Source organism: Tupaia chinensis, unplaced genomic scaffold (assembly GCF_000334495.1).
Source record: "Tupaia chinensis unplaced genomic scaffold, TupChi_1.0 Scaffold000113_1, whole genome shotgun sequence".
NCBI lineage: Eukaryota > Metazoa > Chordata > Mammalia > Scandentia > Tupaiidae > Tupaia > Tupaia belangeri.
In genome coordinates this window covers 2,414,739-2,439,057 of record NW_006159577.1, presented here as the reverse complement: position 1 = coordinate 2,439,057, position 24,319 = coordinate 2,414,739, and the positions used below count along the sequence as shown (strand labels likewise).

The 24,319-nt window shown below is 45.4% G+C and overlaps 1 protein-coding gene across 1 annotated transcript in view; it reads right to left on the bottom strand.

Annotated features, from left to right (window-relative positions):
* The window catches only part of FAM53B (family with sequence similarity 53 member B), a 90,326-nt gene extending 71,424 nt beyond the window's left edge, over positions 1-18,902 (bottom strand). Inside the window, exons 1-2 of the mRNA XM_027770126.1 lie at positions 18,894-18,902; positions 13,998-14,052 (exon numbers count right to left, since the gene is read on the bottom strand). Of these exons, the coding sequence (XP_027625927.1) occupies positions 13,998-14,052; positions 18,894-18,902 (64 nt within the window). The remainder of the gene's footprint in view (positions 1-13,997; positions 14,053-18,893) is intronic.
* Between the last annotated feature and the right edge of the window lie 5,417 nt (positions 18,903-24,319).

Below are 24,319 nucleotides of genomic sequence, written 5' to 3'. Positions count from 1 at the left end.
CTGTTCCCAGTATTTATCATTTTTTAAAAACAGTTTCAATTTGACATTAGTCAGCAACTGAAAGTTTAGTGAATGAAAATAATGAAGTAAAATGAAAAGAAATTCAGACTAACATTGAATAACAACTATCTTTTATCTGATTTAAAGTAAGAGAGAAAGTTATCTGAAGGAAAACCGTGGAGATTTATGTATGATGATGGTCATCAAAATGATAGTTTTTTAGCAAAAAAAAATAATAATAATAATAATTAAAATGTTCCACAGTAGGGAATTGGTTAAATAAATTCACAAGGAATAACACAGAGCATGAAAAGGCAGAATTTCAAAGAATATTTAATGATGTGAGAAAATGCTAATGACATAATGCTAAGCATGAAGAAATAGGATATAAAATTATATAGACATCTTGATTCCTATTTAGTAAAATATGTATGTTACATGTAAAGATGCAAAGGAAATACACCAAAAAAGTTAATAGCTGAATGGCATATAGCTGGCTGATTTATATTTCCTCCTCTTTGTTTTTCTATAGCCTCCAAATTTTCTGTGGAGGAACACGCATTACCAAATATGTAGGGTATGTGACCACCAAGCCCACTGGTGCTGCACTCCAGCTTAACTCAGGAAGTGAGCCAAAGTCGGGGTCAGGGCCTCCAACCCTGTCCTTCTCTGGGTTTACTCCTCTGGGTTTTCAGGAAGTTGTTGTAGAATAAGCTGGCCAACAAATTCTCTTTTGGGACAAGGCACTAAGATGCCAGGAATGTAGAAAACTGAGGAAGGAACCAGTGGGCCACGTCACAGAGCAATGGAGGCCCCAAGATGGCATCGTGGCAGCCAATGCTTAAGGAGTCTGAGGCACACTACAGAATGTCTCAGGCCTCGGGAAGCCTGTGACATTAAAAGAGGTTGATCCCATTCTCAGAGCCCACCACCTCCTGTTCCATTTTTGTTTTAGTAGCTGAGACTTTTGTCTATCTCTAAGGAAATCACGAGAAGAAAGGGAAACTAGAAGCCAGTTAGACATGAACGTTGTCTCTTCGCTCTGGTAGGGCCCTCCCTTTCCCATGGCCATCCTGTAATCTTGGTGTTTCCTGACTGGACCCTTGGGGAACTCCCTACTCTAGTTCCACTTCCCCACTACCTCTAGATAACTTGTTGAAGCAGCTCCTGCTGCTTCTGGGATAAAATGCAAATGTTTCACTCTGGCATTCAGGTTCCATCTACTCATCGTTTCCCAAGCAGACTGTATACTCCAGATACCAAACTCCCTATTGGTTGTCAGACAAGAATCATGTCATCAGAATAATCCAAGAAAATCCCAGAAATAACCCATAGAATACACCCCTTCTGGTCTTGTGAAGACAACAAGTAATGTTTCATAAAACTGGTTTAATAACAAGGCTACAGGAATGAGCATAGGCAAAATCTACATGCAAAGGGCTGGGATTCCAATTTGCTTGAACTTGAGATTAACTATCAAATCCTCAGGGGGTTCTGGGGTTGGATGGTGAATTCTAACATGTCCCTGTTTGCCTATAGACCTACTCCACTCTGTTTTAAAGAGTAAGCCTTTATGGGAACCAGCAGTTAGCATAATGGCTATGTCGCTGGACTCCCACGTAGTCGACCGCAGTTAGCATCCTGGACCCAGTGGCTTAAAACTTACGCCGGGCGCGTGTGCGTGCGTGCCCAAGATCCCGAGAGGAGAATGGAGGAGAAGGGATTGCGGTGTGACCATCCCCCCTGGGGGGTGATTTCTCGCTTTCTGTATCTATGTCTCTCTCTGTCTGTCTGGCGAGCACACGCGCCCTATAGTGAAAACCTCTCCAAAAAGAAAAGAGTAAGCCTTTATAACCTAGATATATAAGACTTCTTTGTTGTAGAGAGGATTCAGAGTCAGTTCTCTACTTAGTCCATTAGTTCAATAAGGAACATAAAACTGGAGTCAAGTTGCAGTTTCTTTGCACCTTCACAAAGGACTAGAATGTTCTTTTCTTGCCTTTATTCTCCTTCCACCAAGACTGATTCTTACTTCTCATTTAAAAGCCAACTCAAGCCACCTCTGAGGATACCCTTTCTCCATATAGGTCCCTGTGCACCTATAGTTCCTGCCTAGATTTGCAATCATATAGTTCATACATGAACTGAACCACAACTCTGTGCTTACATGTCCACCTACTGAGCCACAGGCTCCGGAGCACAGTTCCAATGAGGCTTCCCAGTGCCCAGCATGGAGCAGCACAGCAGACCTCAGTCAGTAGTAGGTGGAGAAAGGAATGGATGACGAAATGCAGACAAAAGCTACAGAGGCTGTGGATGTTTACTTGGTCTCACTTGTGTTTTGTCCTTGGCATAGATGGCCCTTCCTCTGCCAGGCATGTCCAACTTGGGCTGTGTTTCAGTCTCCTTGAAGCCCCATGGGGACTGCAGATAGCGCATGTGAGCAGTCAGGAAACTGGTTGGCGGAGTAAAGTCTAAGACACTTTGAAAATGCAAAGCATGGCTATTGTGTATCAACATCAGCCAGGTGGCCACTTGTTCTGACTGCAGGGCAGATCATATTTTAATTGTTTCAATCTTTATCACCGTCAAGAAGTACAATATAAGAAAAGTAAAAACAACTGAGGCTATGTTTAGACCTTGTGTTCTCCTCCTTTGCTCAGAGAACAGAGGGCAATTTGTTAGGTCAAGTCAGCAGACAAAAGAAACAGGAATAGAAGCTAATTTTTAATGGCAAACTCCCCCCAAGTGCTAGGTTCCAACGTCACACTGTACAAAGGGCCTTGGCAGGGCCCTGAGAAGAGGATACAGGGGTGCACCGCCCCTCCATTCAATATTACTTCTGCACAAACAACTGTAACTCTTTCCAAAGTGACAGTGGTCATAGATGTAGGGAATTCATTGAGCAAGCATCACTTGGTGTGGTAAAAAGGGCATAGACCTGGGTTTGAACCTCAAATCTGCAATTAACTTAATCTCTCAGATATATAATGGTATAAGAATTAAATAGGTGTCAAGTATAGGGCCTAGAGCAGCCATCATTATGTATGACAAGTAATAGTGTTAAAAATCGCTCTTATATCTGAGGTTTGGCTCTTTTGAAACTTGGTAACAACCTCTATGGAATCAGGCTGGAACGCAAACTTATATTCTTTGCACTGGGAATTTCTTTTTCTTTTTTTTTTTTCTTGAGAGGTATTTGCTATAGGGCACGTGCGCTTGCCAGAAAGACAGAGTCAGAGAGATAGAAAGCGAGAAATCACCCCGCAGGGGGGATGGCTAGGCCGCAATTCCTTCTCCTCCATTCTCCTCTCAGGATCTTGGGCATGCACGCACTCGCGCACGGCGTGAGTTTAAGCCACCGGGTCCAGGACTCAATCTGTGGTCAGCTACATGTGAGTCCAGCGACATAGCCATTATGCCAACTGCTGGTCCCGCTAGGAATTTCTTAAAGTGTGGTTTCTGGGCTACCTGTAGGGGCATCCTTTGGAGGTGTTTGTTAAAATTCATTTGTGGGACCAGCAGATGGTGTAATGGTTATATCACTGGACTTCCTCATAGTCGACCACGGTTCGAGTCCCGGACCCAGTGGATTTAAACTCACTCCAGGCATATGTGAGTATGTACCCAAGATCCTGAAAAGAGAATGGAGGAGAAGGGACTGCAGTGTGGTCATCCCCTATTGGGGGTGATTTCTCATTTTCTGTCTCTCTCTGCCTCTCTAGTGAGTAAGTGCACATGCCCCATAGCAAAAATCTCTCTTTTTTTCTTTTTGTAAAAATCATTCTTAGGCCCTGTCCTTGACCAGGTAAATCAGAATCTCACTAAGTAGGAATCTGTGGGCTTTAATAAGCTCTTCAGGTTATTTTAACACAAAAATATTGAAAACCACGGATTTGGACTATAGGCTACACATGGGCCTCAGTTCTCAAATACCTCTGTTAGAATAGCAGGCCAGTTTGTTAAAAATCGCTCTTATATCTGAGGTTTGGCTCTTTTGAAACTTGGTAACAACCTCTATGGAATCAGGCTGGAACGCAAACTTATATTCTTTGCACTGGGAATTTCTTTTTCTTTTTTTTTTTTCTTGAGAGGTATTTGCTATAGGGCACGTGCGCTTGCCAGAAAGACAGAGTCAGAGAGATAGAAAGCGAGAAATCACCCCGCAGGGGGGATGGCTAGGCCGCAATTCCTTCTCCTCCATTCTCCTCTCAGGATCTTGGGCATGCACGCACTCGCGCACGGCGTGAGTTTAAGCCACCGGGTCCAGGACTCAATCTGTGGTCAGCTACATGTGAGTCCAGCGACATAGCCATTATGCCAACTGCTGGTCCCGCTAGGAATTTCTTAAAGTGTGGTTTCTGGGCTACCTGTAGGGGCATCCTTTGGAGGTGTTTGTTAAAATTCATTTGTGGGACCAGCAGATGGTGTAATGGTTATATCACTGGACTTCCTCATAGTCGACCACGGTTCGAGTCCCGGACCCAGTGGATTTAAACTCACTCCAGGCATATGTGAGTATGTACCCAAGATCCTGAAAAGAGAATGGAGGAGAAGGGACTGCAGTGTGGTCATCCCCTATTGGGGGTGATTTCTCATTTTCTGTCTCTCTCTGCCTCTCTAGTGAGTAAGTGCACATGCCCCATAGCAAAAATCTCTCTTTTTTTCTTTTTGTAAAAATCATTCTTAGGCCCTGTCCTTGACCAGGTAAATCAGAATCTCACTAAGTAGGAATCTGTGGGCTTTAATAAGCTCTTCAGGTTATTTTAACACAAAAATATTGAAAACCACGGATTTGGACTATAGGCTACACATGGGCCTCAGTTCTCAAATACCTCTGTTAGAATAGCAGGCCAGTTAAACATCCAGCCACACCTAAGGAGCTTCTGGAGGGTTCATAATTCTAACATCTTCTAATTTGAATTCATACATCATTGAAAGGTGGCGTTTTTAGTTTAGGTTTGGGTCAATTATAGGAAGTAGAACTGTGGAAAGGACCACTTCACCCTTCAAGTACTGTAGAGGTTCTGTTCAAAGGACAGGGTGGGGAATCCCTCAGGGCTTCCTTTTCAAGTTGCACAGCACGCTTTGGATGGACAGACCCTGGCTAAGGCCTGAGAAGCCAGACTGCTCTGAATAAGATGGGTCTGAAGTCTCCCACCTTCTTTCTGAGAATACCCAATCGCCCATCAACTGCATCCTAAAGCAAGGAGCTCCCCAGCCACCTGGAGCCCGACACCAAGACTCGAGTATACTTGAACACAGCACCATGGCACACAGCCTGAAAACATGGACAGTGGTCTGTTTTTTTATATGCTGCCTCCACTGCTTGAACCTCCAGGTACATCTAAAGTTTTTCCATCATATGTCAAACCTATCTTAACAATCTAAACGTATACACAGAAGTGTGTGTGTGGGTGTGTGTATAGTGCTAATAGACAGAGGTCTTTGCCTATAGATGGGAGGATGAATCATGTAAACACCCTTGGGCCAGTTCTCCACAAACAGATAAGGTGAACAAGGTCCTTTCCAAGCTGAGGCTCAATGATGGCTTGAGGTTTCTGATCTTTGACTACCTTGCAAGGCAAGGCACAGGAAAATCAGATGCCCACATGTGTAGAGACAAGGACTCAAAGCTCCAAATTCACACCCACAAGGCTCTAGTCCTGCCACCTCCCAAGAAAGACACAAGGCTGATGGATGCACAGATCCTAGAACTTGAAGAAAGAAAAACACAAATGGCATTTCACTTTAAATGTTCTTGTTTCCATTTCTGTCCTTAAATTGAAGGGAAATTCCCAGAGACCCAGATTCTTAGGGGACTATAAAGCTTTCTTATGTGTAAAAGAGGAGTTTTACAGTCCCAGAGACCTCTGTGCTATGTTTTAGATGTTGTTTTATACTGACATAACCATAGCAGAATGCGGTTTCCAGAAAAGGCTAAGCACCTGAAGTACAGACCCAAGAAAGAAGATTCTTGCAGCCTCTCAGACCTGGGTAGCAAGCCACTAGCCAGATCATGACCGGCTGACTCATTCCTGGATTTCATACCTGTCTGCTTGTGCTGCTGATGAGTATCTCTCCCCATCCTGTGGGTTGGGTGGTGCTAACTTGGCCTCAGGGCTTCAAGGATTCTATGCTTGACTAGGGGAGAAGTTCCCTAAACCTTTCAGCAGAAAACTAAGGTCTCTTTCCGGAGGCAATTTTGCTAAGCTGACCTTACATAAACAGAGAGAAAAAGGGGGAAAGGGGAATGAGCAAGGCAATAACATGAGCTTTCCCACAACCGGTGTCATCTGTAATTTTTTCTTTTCCTTAAAGCCAGAAGGTATGTGAAAGGGGAGTAAGGGGAGGAGAGAGAGAAAGGATCACCCTAACAGGCCAGGTCACACCCCTATCATTTTTCGTCTGATTCTCCATTCCATAAGGATCCTGGGCATGCACACACACATGTCCAGAATGTTTTTCAAGTCACAGGGGCTGGAACTCAAACCCTGATCAGACGTGCAGAATCTAGTGTCCCCTGCATAGTGCTTAACCTCTGCACTACAAGACCAGCCCAATATGTTTTTTTGAATAGACTTCAGAGCCTTTGGCCCACTGCAGTGGTTCCCTGCCTGTGTTATCAGAATGGAGACTCAATTTACAGTTACAACAGGGAAAAAAGGTTCTCAGACTTTGCCTGCCCAGTCTTCAGCCTTTGCTCCTGCGATGAAGTGCAAAATGGCAGCAGTATCTTAGGTTTGAGGACAGAAAACAGGAAACTGAATTCCTCATACAAAGCACCAGGGACAGGGATAAAGGTTGCCAAAGACAAACACTCCACCAAATCCCAACCAGAGAAGCAGTAGCCTGGCCTGTGAGGCTCAAGGAGAAGCCAGAGAGGCTGATGAGGACAAAGATTAGGGTTCGAAGTAATTATCAAGCCCCTGGCCTCACCAGTAGGATGGAGGTGGCCATGGCAGCTCCCACTGCTTCTGGGAAGTCTTTGCTCTTACAAAAAAAAAAAAAAAAAGGCCTGATAGAATCCCCCAGGTATAAAAACCATGTCAGACTAGACATTAGGAGCAGGGGCCGTAGCCTCCCTGTTTGTACAAGGAGGGGTGGACTGTGGTCTTATGAGACCTTTCTTTCTGTTCTGATTAAGACCTCCTATTCCAAGGGGTCAGCAGATGGTATAATGGTTACATTGCTGGACTCCCACATAGTTGACCACAGTTCGAGTTCGTGACTCGGAGGCTTAAACTGACACTGGGTGTGTGTGCATGCATGCCCAAAATCCCAAGAGGAGAAAGGATTGTGGTGTGGGCATCCTCCCGAGGGTTGATTTCTTGTGTTCTGTCTCTCTGGTGAGTGCACGTGCCCTATAGCAAAAATCTCTCTCTCTAAAAGAAACCCAAACAAACAAACAAAAAAGACCTCCTACTCCAAACACCTTCCCCAAAGGCACTCAAAAATGCATAGGGAAAACTGGACAGAAAGGTCAGTTTGACTGTCTATTTTGGATTCCCATCTTAGTTGTGGGTGTACACAAAGCATATGAAACAGCTCTGTGATTCATCTCTAAACTGATGCAAACAGTAAAGTTGAGTACCATTATATAGACAAGGGAACTATTGCAGCCAAGACAACTCTTTAGGAAATTGTCAATAAATGCACATTAACTGTTAATTAACAATCCAATGAGATCCCTGCTGAGGCTGGAATAGAGCATGAGTATGTATCCCAAGCACACTGAGCATCTCATGTCACAGTGATCCCCATCTTACTAGTGGGGAAACCGAACTTCAAAATGATGTCATGTCTCCCCTCTGGACACACAGCTGGCAAACACCAGAGCTCAGACTTCAACCTAGTCTGCAATCCCAATGCCATGCATTTGCAGTTGGACCAGGCTGTCACCTAACTTAACCATACTTCCACATGGAAGGCACAAAGAGCAACTAACAGCAGCCATTCTCTGTCCTCTGGCACTACTGTGCCTCACCACATAACTACAAGCCAACCCAATCTAGGTAATAAGGCAGCCCAGGAGGCTCCTTTTACACTTGTCACTGTAAGCAGCTATCATATGCCAAGTACATTTTTTATCTACTTCCATTCTACACCCGAGTCTAGAAACACCATCTGAGGCCAACAAATAAATAGTGCCCCAAAATAAATAAATAAATTAGTCACGCTGTTGGATGAAACTTAAATTATTTTAGAGATTAAAAAAAAGCCAGCAGTTAGCGTAATGGCTATGTCACTGGACTCCCACGTAGTCAACCGCGGTTCGTGTCCCGGACCTGGTGGCTTAAAACTCACGCAGGGCGCGTGTGTGTGCGTGCCCAAGATCCCGAGAGGAGAATGGAGGAGAAGGGATTGTGGCGTGACCATCCCCCCGGGGGGTGATTTCTCGCTTTCTGTCTCTATGTCTCTCTCTGTCTGTCTGGCAAGCGCACGCGCCCTACAGTGAATATCTCTCAAAAAAAAAAAAAAGCCATGTACACATATGATCATAATAAACTTAAAATAATAAATAAAATGTTTAAAATCATACATATACGTATTTATTTATGAATATAATTTTAATGAAAACAACTAATTCTAGCCTATATTGGTTAATAAGTATTTCTTACAAAAGACACTGATCTAATGACCATATTCAAAATGGCTATCTCTGAAAGACAGAAGAAGTGACATAGACCAAAAATTGGTTTGAGTAGTCCTGATTTTGTTATGGCTGTTGTTCATTTTGTTTCATTCATTTGTTCAAAGAAACTGAAAACACTCAACCTCCAAATGCCAGCTTTTCCATACAAGGTGCAATCACACTGTTTTCAACAACAAATAGTGGCTGAATTAAAAGACCAAAATCTACCAAATCTCAAAGCAAAATCACTCAGTCCTACACGGCTCAACAATTTCTAAGGGTTTATCCCATAGAAATTAATACAGACTGCCCTAGGGAACAACTGTCTTATGTACAGAGCAGACTTTAACAACCAAGTAATTAAACACTGAAAATAAGGGCTTATAATTAAAATGCTGACAAACCTGAATGAGAGCAGCACAAGTAGGCCTGCTATAATATTTTTACAATTCCTTTTTATACATAATGTATGATCCTTCTGCTCAAGTTTCCTCTATGTTCTTTGCTTGTGAAATAATTTACATTAATAAATAATTTATTACCATAACTCCTAAAGTAATTAGGGTTTCTATCCCATTTTTTTAGCATATGAATTGTTTTGTTCTCTGTCCATTGACTTGTATTTACAAGACTTTTCCTAGTGGCCTTTTTGAAATAATTGCTATTGCTTTTGCTTTCTCACTTACTATGTGATTTCTAGGTCTTCTCCTCGCCTGAGTGGTGAGGAAAATGGGATGTGTGGTGCCCATTGTCTGTACAATACAGAACTCATTTAATGGTTGCAATTAGCAGAGAGCAGTGAATGGAGCCTGCTCTCACCCCACTTGCCCTGTTCCACCAAGAAAGATTAAACGAGTACAAGTGTGATCCTGGGTCAGAATAAAGAAGCATCTCCCACTGGAAATGCAGAAGAGCCAGAAGGAGCCATGGACTGAGGAGTCACACGCAGCCCTGCCTTTCCCAACAGAGGATGATTCTCTCAGCCACGGCCGAGATCTCTTTTGGCACCCTTTAGAAATCAGTCAGGCCATCTGACCAGGGCTGGGGCTGCACTTACGGAGCCGCCACAGGCCCAGCATTTCCTGTGTCAAGAGCATAATAATCAGTCAGGTCCCCACACCCCCACCTAGAGAAGCTGTGTGCAGAAGAAATTCTGCTTCAGTACAGAAGATGGGTTGAGGATGGTCTGGAGGTAAAAAAAAAACAAAACCAAGAGGCAAAACATGCCCTCTGCTAGAAGAGGCCCTGCAGAGAGATGGCTGAGCTAGTACCCTAATAAGGGGCACTCAGCCCTGATGGAGGCCCCTACTCGGCCCTGATAGGCTCTACACTCTGCCCTGCTTCTCCCACCCACAACTCATGCTAGCTGTGTCCTCTCCCCTATTTTAGAAAAGCACAAACCCACTTCTTTGTATCTTTTCCAAAATGGGATGGGGACAATGGTGGGGAAAGCCCTGATAGCCAGTTTGCAATCACAGAGTATGAAATACTTCTAAAACACTGAGTACTCAATTCTATTAGTAACATATTTTATCTAAGTGGGGCACAGGAGGCCAAGCCATAGGAAAGGACAGCATTTTAAGAAGCAAATAGGCTGCTATGCTCCTTGTCCTAAAGTACTTGCCCAGATTTTCCTCAAAATATTTATGAAACTTGAATTCATACTGGGAGCCAGTATGAATTCAACGCTCACATGGGGCTTATGAGGAAAAATCCTGAGTCACAAGATCAACAGTCCTGAACTCCCATGGGAGAATCCCACTGATCAGAGCCAGAACATGAGTCCTTTATCTCCACGAGACAGGCTAGGAGGTTGGTGAGTGTAAGAGTTTGGCATTTTATCTTTGCTCAGCATTGTCCGGCCCTGGAAGGACCCAAAACCCTCTTGAGAAGTCCAGCCTGCCCCTCGGGGTGTTCTCTTCCCTGCTATTAAAAAGTAGACTCCCCTAAGATGAAATCTTTACTGTCTGGTGTGCACTCCCAGTTCACAGTGCAGGGTGAGGATAGAAAATCTCAATTCCCTGGGTCAAATGGGCTAGAGAGGTAACCGGAGCTTCTGCTAGCACACGCTGGGCTTGCTAGCCTTTGACTGCTGATACTCCTGCCTCAGAAAGTGCATGAAAGGGAGGGACGGAAGAGGGATGGAGCTGACACCCTGGGCATGCAGCCATCTCTTTAAATCCCCATAAACACTAGAAATCTGCAAGATAAGGAAACCTAGGCTCAGGAAGATGAGGTGATTTTCCTGTAGCTCTAAGGGTCTCCTCTGTCTTAGAAGTTTTCCTACCCCGTGGGCATTCAGTGTTAGCTGACCTTTCTTTGCTAGAGACAGACACCTTCTTGAGGGAAGGGGCAGGGTCTGATTTGCTCCATTCCTACTCCAAGTGCCTAACAATTACTATCCACTAGAATAAACCAATGAAATAAGTGTGGTTAATGGAAAGCCTTGGTAACCCTGTCACACAGGTCCACGGTTTTCCAGAATTAAGGAGAGAGCTAAACAACAGAAAATTGGGCCCAATGAGAGAGAAAGAAATAGGACAAGGAAACTCCACAGACCAACCACCAGCACAGCTTCTTGTAGCTTCTTCCTTTGCTGCCTGGCAGTGCCCTGACACTGGCCCATACGGCAGAAGGCAGACAGGGTCCTGGGGAAGGGAAAAGCCTGAGACAGAGGCGCTGGGTTCCAGTCAGTGCTTCTTGAAGAGTCACTCTATAAACAAGAGCCTGGAGGTGCAGCACAGTACCTTCTTAAACTCTGGGCCTTCCCCAGGAAAAAGCAGGTCGCTGGGTTCCACAGGCGCAGACAGACTCTCTTGGGGAACCTGAGTTTCTCTCCACTCACCTCCCTTCCCTGGGACGTCTGCCTTGGTCTGTGGGCCTGAGATCTGCCCCTATACTTCCTGTGTCAGTCTCTCACCTACATTCTTTCTCTGAAGGAAACCAAGGTGGCCCCTCTGTTTGAGTATAGAGACCTCTTCTCAGAGAACAGGATTCTCAAATTAGGGCTCAGCTTCTTTTTAATCTATTACTTATGGAGTGTTCACTCTCCTTTGATCTCTTCACAAATATGTCACATAGAACTCACAACAAAGCCTACAAGGTAGGTGCTAACGTAATTGCCATTTTGCAGTTGAGAAAACTGAGGCTCCAAAAAGGAAGTTCAGAGTAACTTTATGAGCCCAACAGCACCTGTCACAAACTAATGGGAGTCCACCTTATTTGATTTACAGTGTAAAGGCCAAGGAGCCTAACACATGAACAACCTGGAAATAAAGCCTAACATGTCCCCAACCCAACTGACTGATCTGGTCCAGTTTAGAGCTAAAGTTTAAACATGGTTGAGCAGTCAGACATGCCCAGGAGTTCCTCTCTCTGTCCAGAGCATGACAAAGAAAGATCTTTTCATCACCAGATGTCCCAGGAAGCAGAAATGAGGCAGGCTTCTGGAACATGTGCTTAGGTGCCGAGGGTTTGCTGAAAACTATGAACCAATTAGGAGGTATTCAATCATGTGGGGACAAACTCAGAAGTGTGCCACGCAGGTAAAGCAAGGCCACATGGTCTCTGTTTCCATTTCCTCTGAGTAGCAGCAATAAGGGATTCCCAACTCTCTGGAGTTAAGAGGATGTAACTGAGAAGAACACAATCTTCCTTCAGCCCAACTGGGTACAATGCTGCCTACCAAGAGAACTTGGAGAGAGTCACCTGCCTAGGCCTTGGCTCCCTACATATGAATGCACACTCCCCCCACCACCACCGCCTGAAGCTGCTGGCAGAGTCAATGGGTTCCTGGTGCAGTCCCCAGCAGTGTTCAATATGACATATTCAGTGTACCTCCATTTTCATCATCTCAATCTGTGGGACCTGCATCTAAAGACAAACCATATACATAGAGAGAAAGGGCTAAGAAAAAAAAAAAAGCAAAGTAGACTTTATACAACCTACAAAGGCAAACTTTGAATCTAAAAGCCCATAGTGGTTATCCATCATCCAAGTCCAGTTTCTGACTCAACTGAGACATTACAGAAAGTCATCTGGCAAGACAAAGCAGGGCAAAAGTGGATAGGAGCAGCAAAGAGAAACAGCAAGAGGAGAAACGATGCCTGATTATCTGCAGCACCAAGAAATCTTTTATTGCCCCTGTAAGAACCAGTAATTAACACCTCTACAAAAACAGAAACCCAAAGCAATCTTTCTAGAAGGGGTGTCAGCAATGTGAATCAATAACCTTAAAGATGTCTTGCCCTCAGTCTATCCTACTCCTAGGAACAATCCTAAGAAATAATCCAAAAGACAAAGATTTAGACACTTAGATAATCACTATTAATTACAACAGCAAATAAAATATCCTACAAAGGCAAACTTTGAATCTAAAAGCCCATAGTGGTTATCCATCATCCAAGTCCAGTTTCTGACTCAACTGAGACATTACAGAAAGTCATCTGGCAAGACAAAGCAGGGCAAAAGTGGATAGGAGCAGCAAAGAGAAACAGCAAGAGGAGAAACGATGCCTGATTATCTGCAGCACCAAGAAATCTTTTATTGCCCCTGTAAGAACCAGTAATTAACACCTCTACAAAAACAGAAACCCAAAGCAATCTTTCTAGAAGGGGTGTCAGCAATGTGAATCAAGAACCTTAAAGATGTCTTGCCCTCAGTCTATCCTACTCCTAGGAACAATCCTAAGAAATAATCCAAAAGACAAAGATTTAGACACTTAGATAATCACTATTAATTACAACAGCAAATAAAATAGCCCCTCTATAAACTAATAAATAGTTGCATCAATAAAGACATTTTGATATAGCTACACAATGCAGTACTGTAGACCATTAAAATGCAAAGAATGAACAATTTTAAAGCTGTAGGAACATGATGGAAATTATTACCAAGTGAAAAAGCCAACACATATGGTTTTATATAATTACAAGTTCATCGTGGACTCAAGTTATTTAAAAAATACAAATAATATACATATCCATGAAAATATCAACAGAAGCTATGACTGACTATTGGGACTATAAGAGTTTATTTTTTTTTAATACTTTATACTATGGTACATTTTCTGAAAAAAACATGAATTACTTTAGTAATCAGACAGAATCTCTCAAAGTTAGAGATGGAAAATACACACATCAATAAACTGCATCAGGATCTGTCCTGTCACTCAACCCCAGCAGCCCCTAGACCACTCCTGCACCACTGGGGGTCAAAATAATTAAAACACACAGAAAAGAATCTCTAGGGTTATTCTTTTGAACTCATGTCCACAAACTGCTTTCAGCACCTCCTTTGGAAGACTCAGGTCCTGGCCAGAATGACTAGAGGAGGATGGCTTACAGCCACCTTGATTACTTACCCATAATTCCACAAGAGAAAAGTGTAGGTCCTTGACTCATCTTCTTTGGCGTATGCTGAAAACAACCAGAAAAGCTATTCACTCTTCGAGTCACAAGAATCACATTTGGGGACCAGCAGTTAGCGTAATGGCTATGTCGCTGGACTCCCATGTAGTCGATCGCAGTTCGAGTCCCAGACCCGGTGGCTTAAACTCACGCCGGGCATGTGTGCATGCGTGCCCAGGATCCCAAGAGGAGAATGGAGGAGAAGGGACTGCGGTGTGGTGTGGCCATCCCCCCTAGGGGGTGATTTCTCGCTTTCTGTCAGTCTCTCTCTGTCTTTTTGGCTAGCGCACATGCCCTATAGCAAAAACCTCTCCATAAAAAGAAAAAAAAAAAAGCACATTTGCACATGAATCTTCATTGATCCCTTGCTAAAATCACAGTAAAGAGGCTACTGCCCTTTGCTAATGTCAGGTTAGGGAAAAGAGAAAAAAGTATTAAAAGAGAAAACATCTATGGAGAATTTGGCATGGACTCTTTGTCCCAAGTTTTCAGTGAGTTACAAAGTCCATCAAGTGAATGGGCTCTAAAAACACAGAAATCACCCCGACTTCTGACACGAGGGACTCTTCCACATAATATGTGATGTGGAGGATGGTTCAGGGGGAGGTGTGATGGAAAACAGCTGAGCAAACTTCACCAAGCCAAACTTCACCTTCTCCCAACTAATGAAAAGAAGATGAAAGAGGACAGGACCTCCCCGGGTATAAAAAGAACCTCAAGTGAAAGGTGGCAGGCCCCATCTCCCACTCCTAGATCCCACTTCAAGATACAAGAACAGCTCTTCATTCTCTATCTAGAAGCATCAAGCAAAACTCAGAAAGGGTGGTCTCTGCTCTGCAGGCTGTTTGGAGTTTATAATGAGGCACTCTGGGGCATTCTTTCTGAACTGAACAGACAATCAAAGGTTATACAAAAGGTCTTCAAAAAGTTCAAGACAATGCATACTATGGGAAAACTATGCATGGATTTCATAATTTATTTCAAGATCTGAAATAATGTATTTCAAGATTAATTTTACACCAAAATAAACTGGTACTTTAATGTCATTTTTCCATGAACTTTTTAAGTCCCCTCATATTTGGTCCCTGCACAACAGCTATGTCTTTTGAACATGTAGGCAGCATATTCCCACAGTGGGAAACACTCAAACATTCTACATCTTCCCTCACATCCCATGCCCAGTCTCCACTGAATGCTATGACCATTTGGTAAAAAACAGAGCAATAACTCGAGTCCAGGGCACTTACTCCATGGTTACACAGCAAACTGAGCACAAGAATATTCTAGGGGCCGGGACCGGCAGTTGGCGTAATGGCAATGTCACTGGACTCCCATGTAGTTGACCGCGGGTCAAGTCCCAGACCTGGTGGCTTAAACTCATGCTGGGTGCATGTGCGTGTGTGCCCAAGATCCTGAGAGGAGAATGGAGGAGAAGGGATAGCAACGTGGCCATCTCTACTAGAGGGTGATTTCTCCTTTTCTGTCTCTCTGTCTCTATCTTTCTGGCAAGTGCATACGCCCTATAGCAAAAACCTCTCCCCCCCCAAAAAAAAATATTCTAGGGGCCAAGAGGTGGCTTGGTGGTTAAGGCACTGGACTCCCACATGGTCAACTGTGGTTTGAGTCCTGGACCTGGTAGCTTGCTGTCTCACTTTCCCTTGCTCTCTCTCTGTCTCTCTCTGGTGAGTACATGTGCCCTGTAGCAAATTTTTAAAATAATAATAATGATAAACAAAATAACTAACTCTTAAAAAAAATAAAAAAGAATATCCTAGAGTTCCTTTTATTAGTTGATACCAGGTAAAGAGGCCTGTTATAACCTCTGGTAAGGAGAAAACTGTGCCCAGTTGAGAACCCAAGAAAGTCTGCCTCAAGTATTTTAAAGACTCCCTCATTGTCTCATTCATTCATTCCACAGATATATACTTGTACTTATTCACATGTAGGCTATGTGAAAATGTTGAAATGAAATGGTGAATGAAGCTCTTGGCCCCAGGAGAATAAGGCTATCACAGAGGGCTCCAACATCTAACAGGAGTCCCTACTGCCCTCTTCCAACTAATGACAAGAGATAGGCAAGGCTTCTAGGCGGAGAAGTGGGCAAGAACCCACTGGCCCTTTAAGGCCTGGAAGGAGGGTGAGGCTGACTATGAACACCTGGCCTACTCAGATAAGAGGGAGAGACAAGTGCCTGGCACTGGCTCCCCCTCACCCGAGCCCCAGCTGCCCAATCCAGGGATCTCTGCACTTGATCAACAATGCATTCATCCTAGGGTTTTTAAAGGTCAGCTTGGGGACACAGATGAAGGAGGGCTCACAGTTCATGGAGAACAGTCATACAGATGAACTATTAGACTACATTAGAGAGATCAGGGCAGGAAGCGTTTAAGTGAAGGTCAGGGCCAGTTTCCTGTGGGAATGCCTGAGCTGGTACTGAAGGATCAGAGGAGCTTACAGGAGGTGAGAGGAAGTAGAGTACTCTTCCAATCCCTACTTCTTGGTTTAAGATAATCTTTACACTATCAGGTCAGGTCACACTCCTGGATTCCAGTGATATTCACTACTTACTCATTCTACAGCCATCAATGGAAATATCTGAAAAGAACTGAAGGCTGCACCTGCCTCCCTCCCAGCTGACAGGGTTAATGTAGCAGACTGCACAGCTAAAAGCCCACACCACAGCAAAGTCACCCAGTAAAGAGCAGGTGACAAACATAAGAACCTGTCACTGGGGCTACACCACCCACACAAACTGTGGAAGCCAGCCAGACCCTGTGCTCCCAGGGGGAGGGTTCACAGAGAGAAGCTGGGTTTGTCCACTGTCAGGGGCCTTGCCTACCAAGGGAGATAGCTTCCAGCACTAAGAGAGCACCCAGGCACAAGGAAAACACCCACTAAGGAACCACAACCCCCACACTCCCATGTTTGCCAGGTGGACAAAGGCAGCCCAGGCTGGGAGCCCACAGAAACCTACATGAATATGGGAGCTGAGGAAAGCAGAAGAGATCAGGAACACTGGAGCTGCTCATTTGCTTCACCAACATGTAATGCCACCAAGAAGGTTTGGGGTTTTCCAGATGAGAGCCGGAAGCAGAGTAGTGAGCCACCCCTTGCCTTGTCAGTAAAATAGTGCTCCTGACCTTCTCCTCCTACTAAGCCAGCATGTTCTACACAGGGTGACACCTCCTAACCCAGGCCATCCCAGGGAAAATGGATGCGTGCAGCCATCTTGCAAGAGATGCTCATGTCTCACCTGAAGAGGGAAGACGCATGGGCTGACACACAGGGCTCCTGAGCCCCTACTCACTTCTTCACTGACTCATTCATTTATTCAACACATGTTTACCAGCATTTGCTACAGATCCCCAGAGTAGCCTACCATTTCCTAGCTTGGGGATTATGCTTCTCAGTAACTCACTACTGCCCCTACACCAGGCTACCCCCACCCCACACTGAACACACCTTCTAACTGGTCTTGCAGCCTGCAATTCTTGATCTCTATTCTCCACCCTCAGTCCAGACCTAAAGTTATCTTTTTTAAAGCAGGAATCAGACCACATCGCTCCACTCTTAACATTTCCCACAGCAACCAGAAAACAAAAACAAAAAAACAAAAAAAACCAAAAAACCAACAACAAACAAACAAAGAAACTGTCCAAGGGGAACATAGGCTTCTTGAGGAAAAAAAAAAAGAAACTGTCTTACTCACAATCTTTGCTGTACAAGAAAGGTACCTATCAGTGCCACCTTGTCTTGTTCTTACTGCTCACACATCAGGTGGATGTCAGGTTAACAGGTTAATAATATATTTTCAATGGGCAGAATTGAGCTTCCCCAAACAACTGGGCCTCCCCAAAGTGCTGGGCGCAGACAAAGTCAAAGGTTAGTGGGGAATGGGAACCAGCAGTTAGCGTAATGGCTATGTCGCTGGATCCCTCATGGTCGACCATGGTTCGCGTCCCGGACCCAGTGGCTTAAAACTCACGCCGGGCACGTGTGTGTGTGCGTGCCCAAGATCCCGAGAGGAGAATGGAGGAGAAGGGATTGCGGCGTGACCATCCCCCCGGGGGGCGATTTCTCGCTTTCTGTCTCTATGTCTCTCTCTGTCTGTCTGCATGCGCATGGGCCCTATAGCAAAAACCTCTCCAAAATAAAAGGGTTAGTGGGGAATAAAAGAGAGTACCAGCCAGAGAGTCAGGACCCTAACACCCCATCCCTGGCTGGCCCAGGCTCCTCATACCAGTCTCCAACTCTGGCATCCAAAGGAGCCAGTGGACCAGTGATGCCTCACACTTTGCTTTGACAACTTGAAAAAACAACTTCTCCTTTTTTCCCTGTTCTAAATAAGCCCCCTTGCTCCCCCAACATGGAACTACATGGGCTCATGGTGCAGTTCCCCTTTCTTCTGCTAGCAGCATCCCAGTTTTGCATTGGGATACCTCTGTACCCTCACTGGGTAGCGTCCTCGTAAGACTATCAACCAAGATGCCTCTACCTCCCCTGGCCATGGGGTAGGCACAGAACTTTAGACTTGAGGGACCAGCAGTTGGCATAATGGCTGTGTCGCTGTACTCCCACGTAGTCGACTGCGGTTCGCGACAGAACTTAGACTTGAGGGACCAGCAGTTTGGCATAATGGCTATGTCGCTGTACTCCCACGTAGTCGACTGCGGTTCGCGTCCCGAACCGGGGGGCTTAAACTCACGCCAGGTGAGTGTGCGTGCGTGCCCAAGATCCCGAGAGGAGAATGGAGGAGAAGGGATTGTGGCGTGGCCATCCCCCCTGGGGGGTGATTTCTCGCTTTCTGTCTCTCTGTCTCTCTCTGTCTGTTGGCTGACCAAACAACTCACCTGCTCCATGGCTCTAACTCCCGCAGGTGCAGAGGCTGATTCACCAGCAGCAAAGTCCTCAGCCTGCCCATGGCACCCATTTCCAAAGTTCTCCCAATCTCCCTGGTCCTGTCCTGTCTGGAGCCTATGCACTAACTCTTTTCCAGTTCTGTGTGAACTCCCTTCACACCAATGAGTTCTCTTTGGTGTGAGTTAGCTGGAGATGCCTGTGGCTTACAAATGAGGAACCTTGGCTGATTTCATGCTGGACCTCAAGAGGGGACCAGAGCCCCATCTTGCTGTCTGAGACTCATCTGTGAGGCTAAGCTGGTCTAGAACATCATATACCCATCAGCATTCCAAGGTATGTCAGGCCCCCAACACCCAACCAATGACAGGTTTCCTGGGGCCCAACTCCACATGAAAGCTATGCTGATGAGTTCCCACTTGGCTCCAGATTGGCCAGAGCCCCTTATTCCCAACCCACATGGTATATAAGAAAACTTTCACTGATATGTGCCATTTCCATAGTGAGCCCTTCTAACTCTTCAAACCCTCTGCATGTACAGCAGAAAAGTTGAGTAAATCACTATGTGTTAAAGTCCACCAGACCCTAAGGGAAACCCTCAGCCCACTGAGGTTGCTCAAGATGCTCAGTGTGAGCACCCGAGCCCTGGCTGAGGTTTGCAGTAAAAGAAGACAAAAGCACATTTTCCCTTTGTATTTCTTCTACTAGGAAGGTTCTGTTCCTGAGCCTACCCCAGGGCAGGGCCTTGTCTCGGTAATACTCCTTAGATCGTGAGAGGTTGTTGGAATCAGATCCTAGTAACAAAGCCAAAAAACTAGAAAGCAAATCAAGGCAGCAGAACCATCTGTTTGACTACAGAAAGAAATCCTGACTTAAATAAAGACACAATTAAGACTCCAAATGAGGAACTAGCCCATGCAGAAAATGTCAGGCCATAACCATGATTCTCTGTAACTTTCTTCTGCAAATTATTGACGAAAGCAATCAAGTCACTTTTTCCTTTTCCTGACACAGTATTACAGAGAGCCACAATGCAACAAGGAGAAGCTCACACCCAATGGAGGGGAATAAGTGGAGCCCACCACCCCCTACCTCTGAAATGAAACTCAGGAAGACTGTGGTAATAGAAAGCAGAAGGGAGAACCAGGCCCAAAAAGAGAAAGAGAAGCTGTGAAGGGAACAGTGCCCTTGGAAGGAGGGTCTCAAAGATGTTAATGGAGATATGGCAGCCCTGACTCCCAAGGCTTCAGTGTTAGCCAAGGGCGAGCCCCTTGGTATCTCTGCTTACCCAGGGTGAAAGCCTCAGACTGTCTGGATCTCTCCATGCACCTCTGGGTTCTAATGCCAGTGAGCCTGTGGCCTGCCTTGGCTAGGACTGCTGAGCCCAAAGGCCAATTCAGTGTGCTGAGCGCCAGGTCTAACATAACCATTAACTCTTCAGACTAAGCAAGTAACTGAGCATTGGCATCCTTATCTAACAAGTGAGAAGGAAGAAGGAAGTACCTGTTCTTCCTACCAGATCAGTCCCTCCAAAAAGTTAGTGTCAGTTGCTGTGGAAAAATCAGGTATCTTGGAGCTATGTACCACCCTCTGCCCAGGTATAGCTACTCACCAGCTCCCTTTGCTCTCTAGACTTTAAACATAACTGGGAGAATTGTGGGGACGGAAGGCCAGAGCTGGCTAAGGGTGGTGGTCACTCTGGAAACAAGAGAACAGGCCCTCAGCCTGAGCGTAGGCGTGAGGGAAGGAGCTGGGGGAGGACAGAGCTCCCAAGGTCAAATGTCTGGGCTGCCGTCCAGTGGTAGCAGCTAATGTTAGAACACTAGAAGGAAGAGCCCACTTGGCAGAGGAAAGCAACCAGGCAGAGTGCAGGAAAGGGGAACCCAGCACAGTCATGGCTGCTGGCTGTGCAATCTAAGCCAGGGCCATGGACACGGCCTATACCCTCTGGTCATCTCTCCTCAGCGAAGCAGGCAAGCGAGCAAGCAGGGAAGGCAAAAGGTCGAGCACTTGCTAGTCTTTTTTCTCTTTTTTCCTATAGCTTTCTCAGGAGTCAGGATAGTTATGCTGTCACCAGGATTTAGTTTTTATTTAAAAAAAAAAAAAAAAACAAAACAAGAATGAGACCTGTTACCAGACCCTAAAAGGACACGGAAAGAAGGTGAGTGCTCTGGCTCCTTGGGGGATTGTAGCAGGGTGCTCCTCTAGTGTGACAAAAACCTAGGATTCCAAAAACTTTTCTGGCAGTTTTAGAATCTCTCTCTCTCCTCTCAGACCCAAGAGCAGCTTTGGGAACTCAGAGGCCCCATGTCTCTAGGGCTCGCTCCCATAATTCCAAAGTGTCCTGTGCTAAAGCATTTCCCAGAACCTCTCCAAACTCATATTTGTTCATTTTTTTTTAATCTTAAAACCCCCACTTCTGTTATCTTCTTAGTCTGATTAAAAAACAAAAGAGAAATTATTTTCCACCTTTCCTGTTGTTATCTTGATGGTATTTACATGAGAATGATGTTACCAGTTTAGGAAGCCAAAGCAAAACCCCATCGACTTCCTCTGAACATTTTGCTGCCTGCTCAAAGCAAATGCTAGCACCATATTATCTCATATTCTGTTCCATGGATGTCATTGCGAGACAGATTATTTGGGGTCTCTCTTTAGTTATTTACAGTGTGTATCTCTCCCCAAGGCCTGGAAAAAACCTGAGATGACCACAGACTCCAGGTGCTAGGTGGAATAGACAAGGGTCTGGATTTGAAGTCTATTTGGGCACCTTTTTTGCCAGCCTGTGACCTGAGTACCCCAACCCCTGAACTCTCTGACCCAGCTTCCTGTCTGTATGACAAGGTAGAAGTGAATGCACACTTGTCACTCAGCACTTGCTCCTTGCAAGCAGCACTGGACCAAGCCAAGAACATTCAGTGTGTGGTGCATGAACAAACTGACAGACAAGGACGGCCCTCTCCAGAAGGCAAGCCCCACAACTGACCTTCCATCGGGAGTCAAGGGGAGGGTTGAGGAGGGGGAAGAAGGCAGATTGGGCCCAAAGTACTGCACTGGATGATTTTGGATCCAGATCAGTCAATAACAAAAGAGAACAGAAGGGGAAGAAGAATTTGGGAAGAAAGTTAAAGATCCAAATCTGTATTAAGACAGAATGCCTTCCAACAAGTTTGCTTGCTTTCCCCTGACTTTTCTTCCTTTTCTGACAGGGTGCATTTTCCTCTCCTGGTCAGGGCTGGGAGATCATGCTCTTCCTGGTGGGGGTTAATGCCACATCTCTTAGAAGAACAGCTCAGCTGCTCAGACCCACGTGTCCTGAAACCAGCTCTGCAGCCAGCATGAGCCAGTCCCACCCTAAGAAGGCATCAAGCGCATTGGCAGCTGCTGAGGCCAACAGCACAGCTGGACACAGGAGAGGCTTCTTCTTCAGGCCCTCCGGATGCCCTTTATCCTTGAGGTCACTCTATTCTGGTCAGAACTACTCTAGGTACGTTCTTCAGATTTCCTCAAGAAAAGAAAATCACCAACAACTGAAAGCAGAGCAATCCATGTCTGCACTTCCTCAGCCAGGAACTTGATCAAGAAGTTCGAGGCCAGTAGAAGAAATACAAAGGCCAGAGAAGGACTAGAACAATGACAAGCTGAAAGTCTCTGGGTGACAGGAGTTGCACATTCACTCACTCTAAAAATATTCACTAAGAAACTACTATGCACTTGGCCCTGGTTTTAGGCACCGAGTATTCAGCTATAAGCAAAAGAGACAAAATGTACTACCTTTATGAACCCCCCCATTCTAGTGTGGGGAGTTATTCAATAAACATCAACAGGTAAAATGTTAAACAGAGACAAGTGTCTGATAAGGAAAAAAGAACATATAGAAGAGGAGTAGGAGATGGTAGCAGAATTAAGTTTCAGGCTGAGTGACCAAAGGAAGAGAGCTCTGTCCTGGGGAGAATTCCACGCTGTGGAAGAAGGTCCTGGACAAGCTCACACTTCAGCAGGCCAGCATAGTTTGAACAGAGGGAGTAGAGGAAAACAGCAGAGAGCGATCAGAGTGGTCATGGTGGACAAAACTATGCGGGGCTTTATACATCCTTGAGAGGACTTTGGCATTTGCTCAACATGAGATGAGAAGTTGGTGGCGGGTTCTGTGACACGGATCTGACTGGTATTTCCTGTGGCTGCTGGACAGAGTACAGGTTAAAGGAGTCAGAAGCAGGGGACCAGTTACCATAATAATGCATGGGAGAGAGGACAGCAGGTGAGATCAAGGTGGCAGCAATTAAGAGGTACTCGAGTTAAAGATACACATTAAGTGGATATTGGAAAGAAAGTAGTGATGGCAGATGGTATAGGAGCTCTACTCCTTGTTACCAAGGTCACCATCAATCAAACACACCACAGGTACCTGCTCTCTGCCCCACCCAACACTGCTGGGGACACAGAGAGGAGCAAAGTGGGGTATAGTCCTCTGAGGTTGGATGTGGACAGGTACTCAGGTACCCTAATCAAGCCTCCCAGGATGAGCAGAGCAGCCCAATTGTCCTGTCTGGTAAGGCTGAAGAGACTTGAGGCCGAGCCAAAACTGGTGGGAAGAAAAGTGAGACACTGGCCAAAGGGAAGAAGCCTGAACATAGGCCCAGGATCTAGCATTCTTCTCTGCAAGGCTTTTCCTGACATGCCACAGCCAAGTCAGTGCCAATCTACTGGCCCTTGGACTCCAACAGGCTTCATTTATAAGCTACCATTCATGGGATCCTAGCGTCACCACATATGTATTGGTCCAGACTGCCCATCCTTTAGACTGGGAACTTCTCAGGAGTGCAAAGGGCAAGGCCCAGCGTTGACTCATCTTGCTTCTTGAACTCCTCCAGCCCAGTGCCTGACACATGGAAAGTACACTGTGAAGGCCTAGTGAATGTCTCAGGGGCTTTCCCAATCTCCTGTCAGGGCCAGAGACCCAGGCCTGCCTGCTCTTGCCTTGGTTTTCATTGGCATGAGACTGAGGATGGGAATCTACCAAGGGTATTTAGTGAGGTTTCTTGTAACAGGTTATAAGGGGTGCCAGGAGAGGTCCTGGGCAATGTGACCCTAGGTGGTAAGCCCTTCTCTAACCATGGAAGCTACAAAGTTCAGAGGACTTACCTATCTCTCCAAAGAATGTCTGGGCCTGAATATGACTCTTTTTTTTTGGAGAGGTTTTTTTGCTATAGGACACATGTGCTTGCCAGAAAAACAGAGACAAAAAGTGAGAAATCACTCCCTGGGGGTATGGCTACAACACAATCCCTTCTCCTCCATTCTCCTCTTGGGATCTCCGACACTCAAGCATATGAGCCCAGCGTGAGTTAAGCCACCAGGTCCAGAACTCAAACTGTGGTCGACTACATGAGAGTCCAGCGAAGTAGCCGTTTCTCCC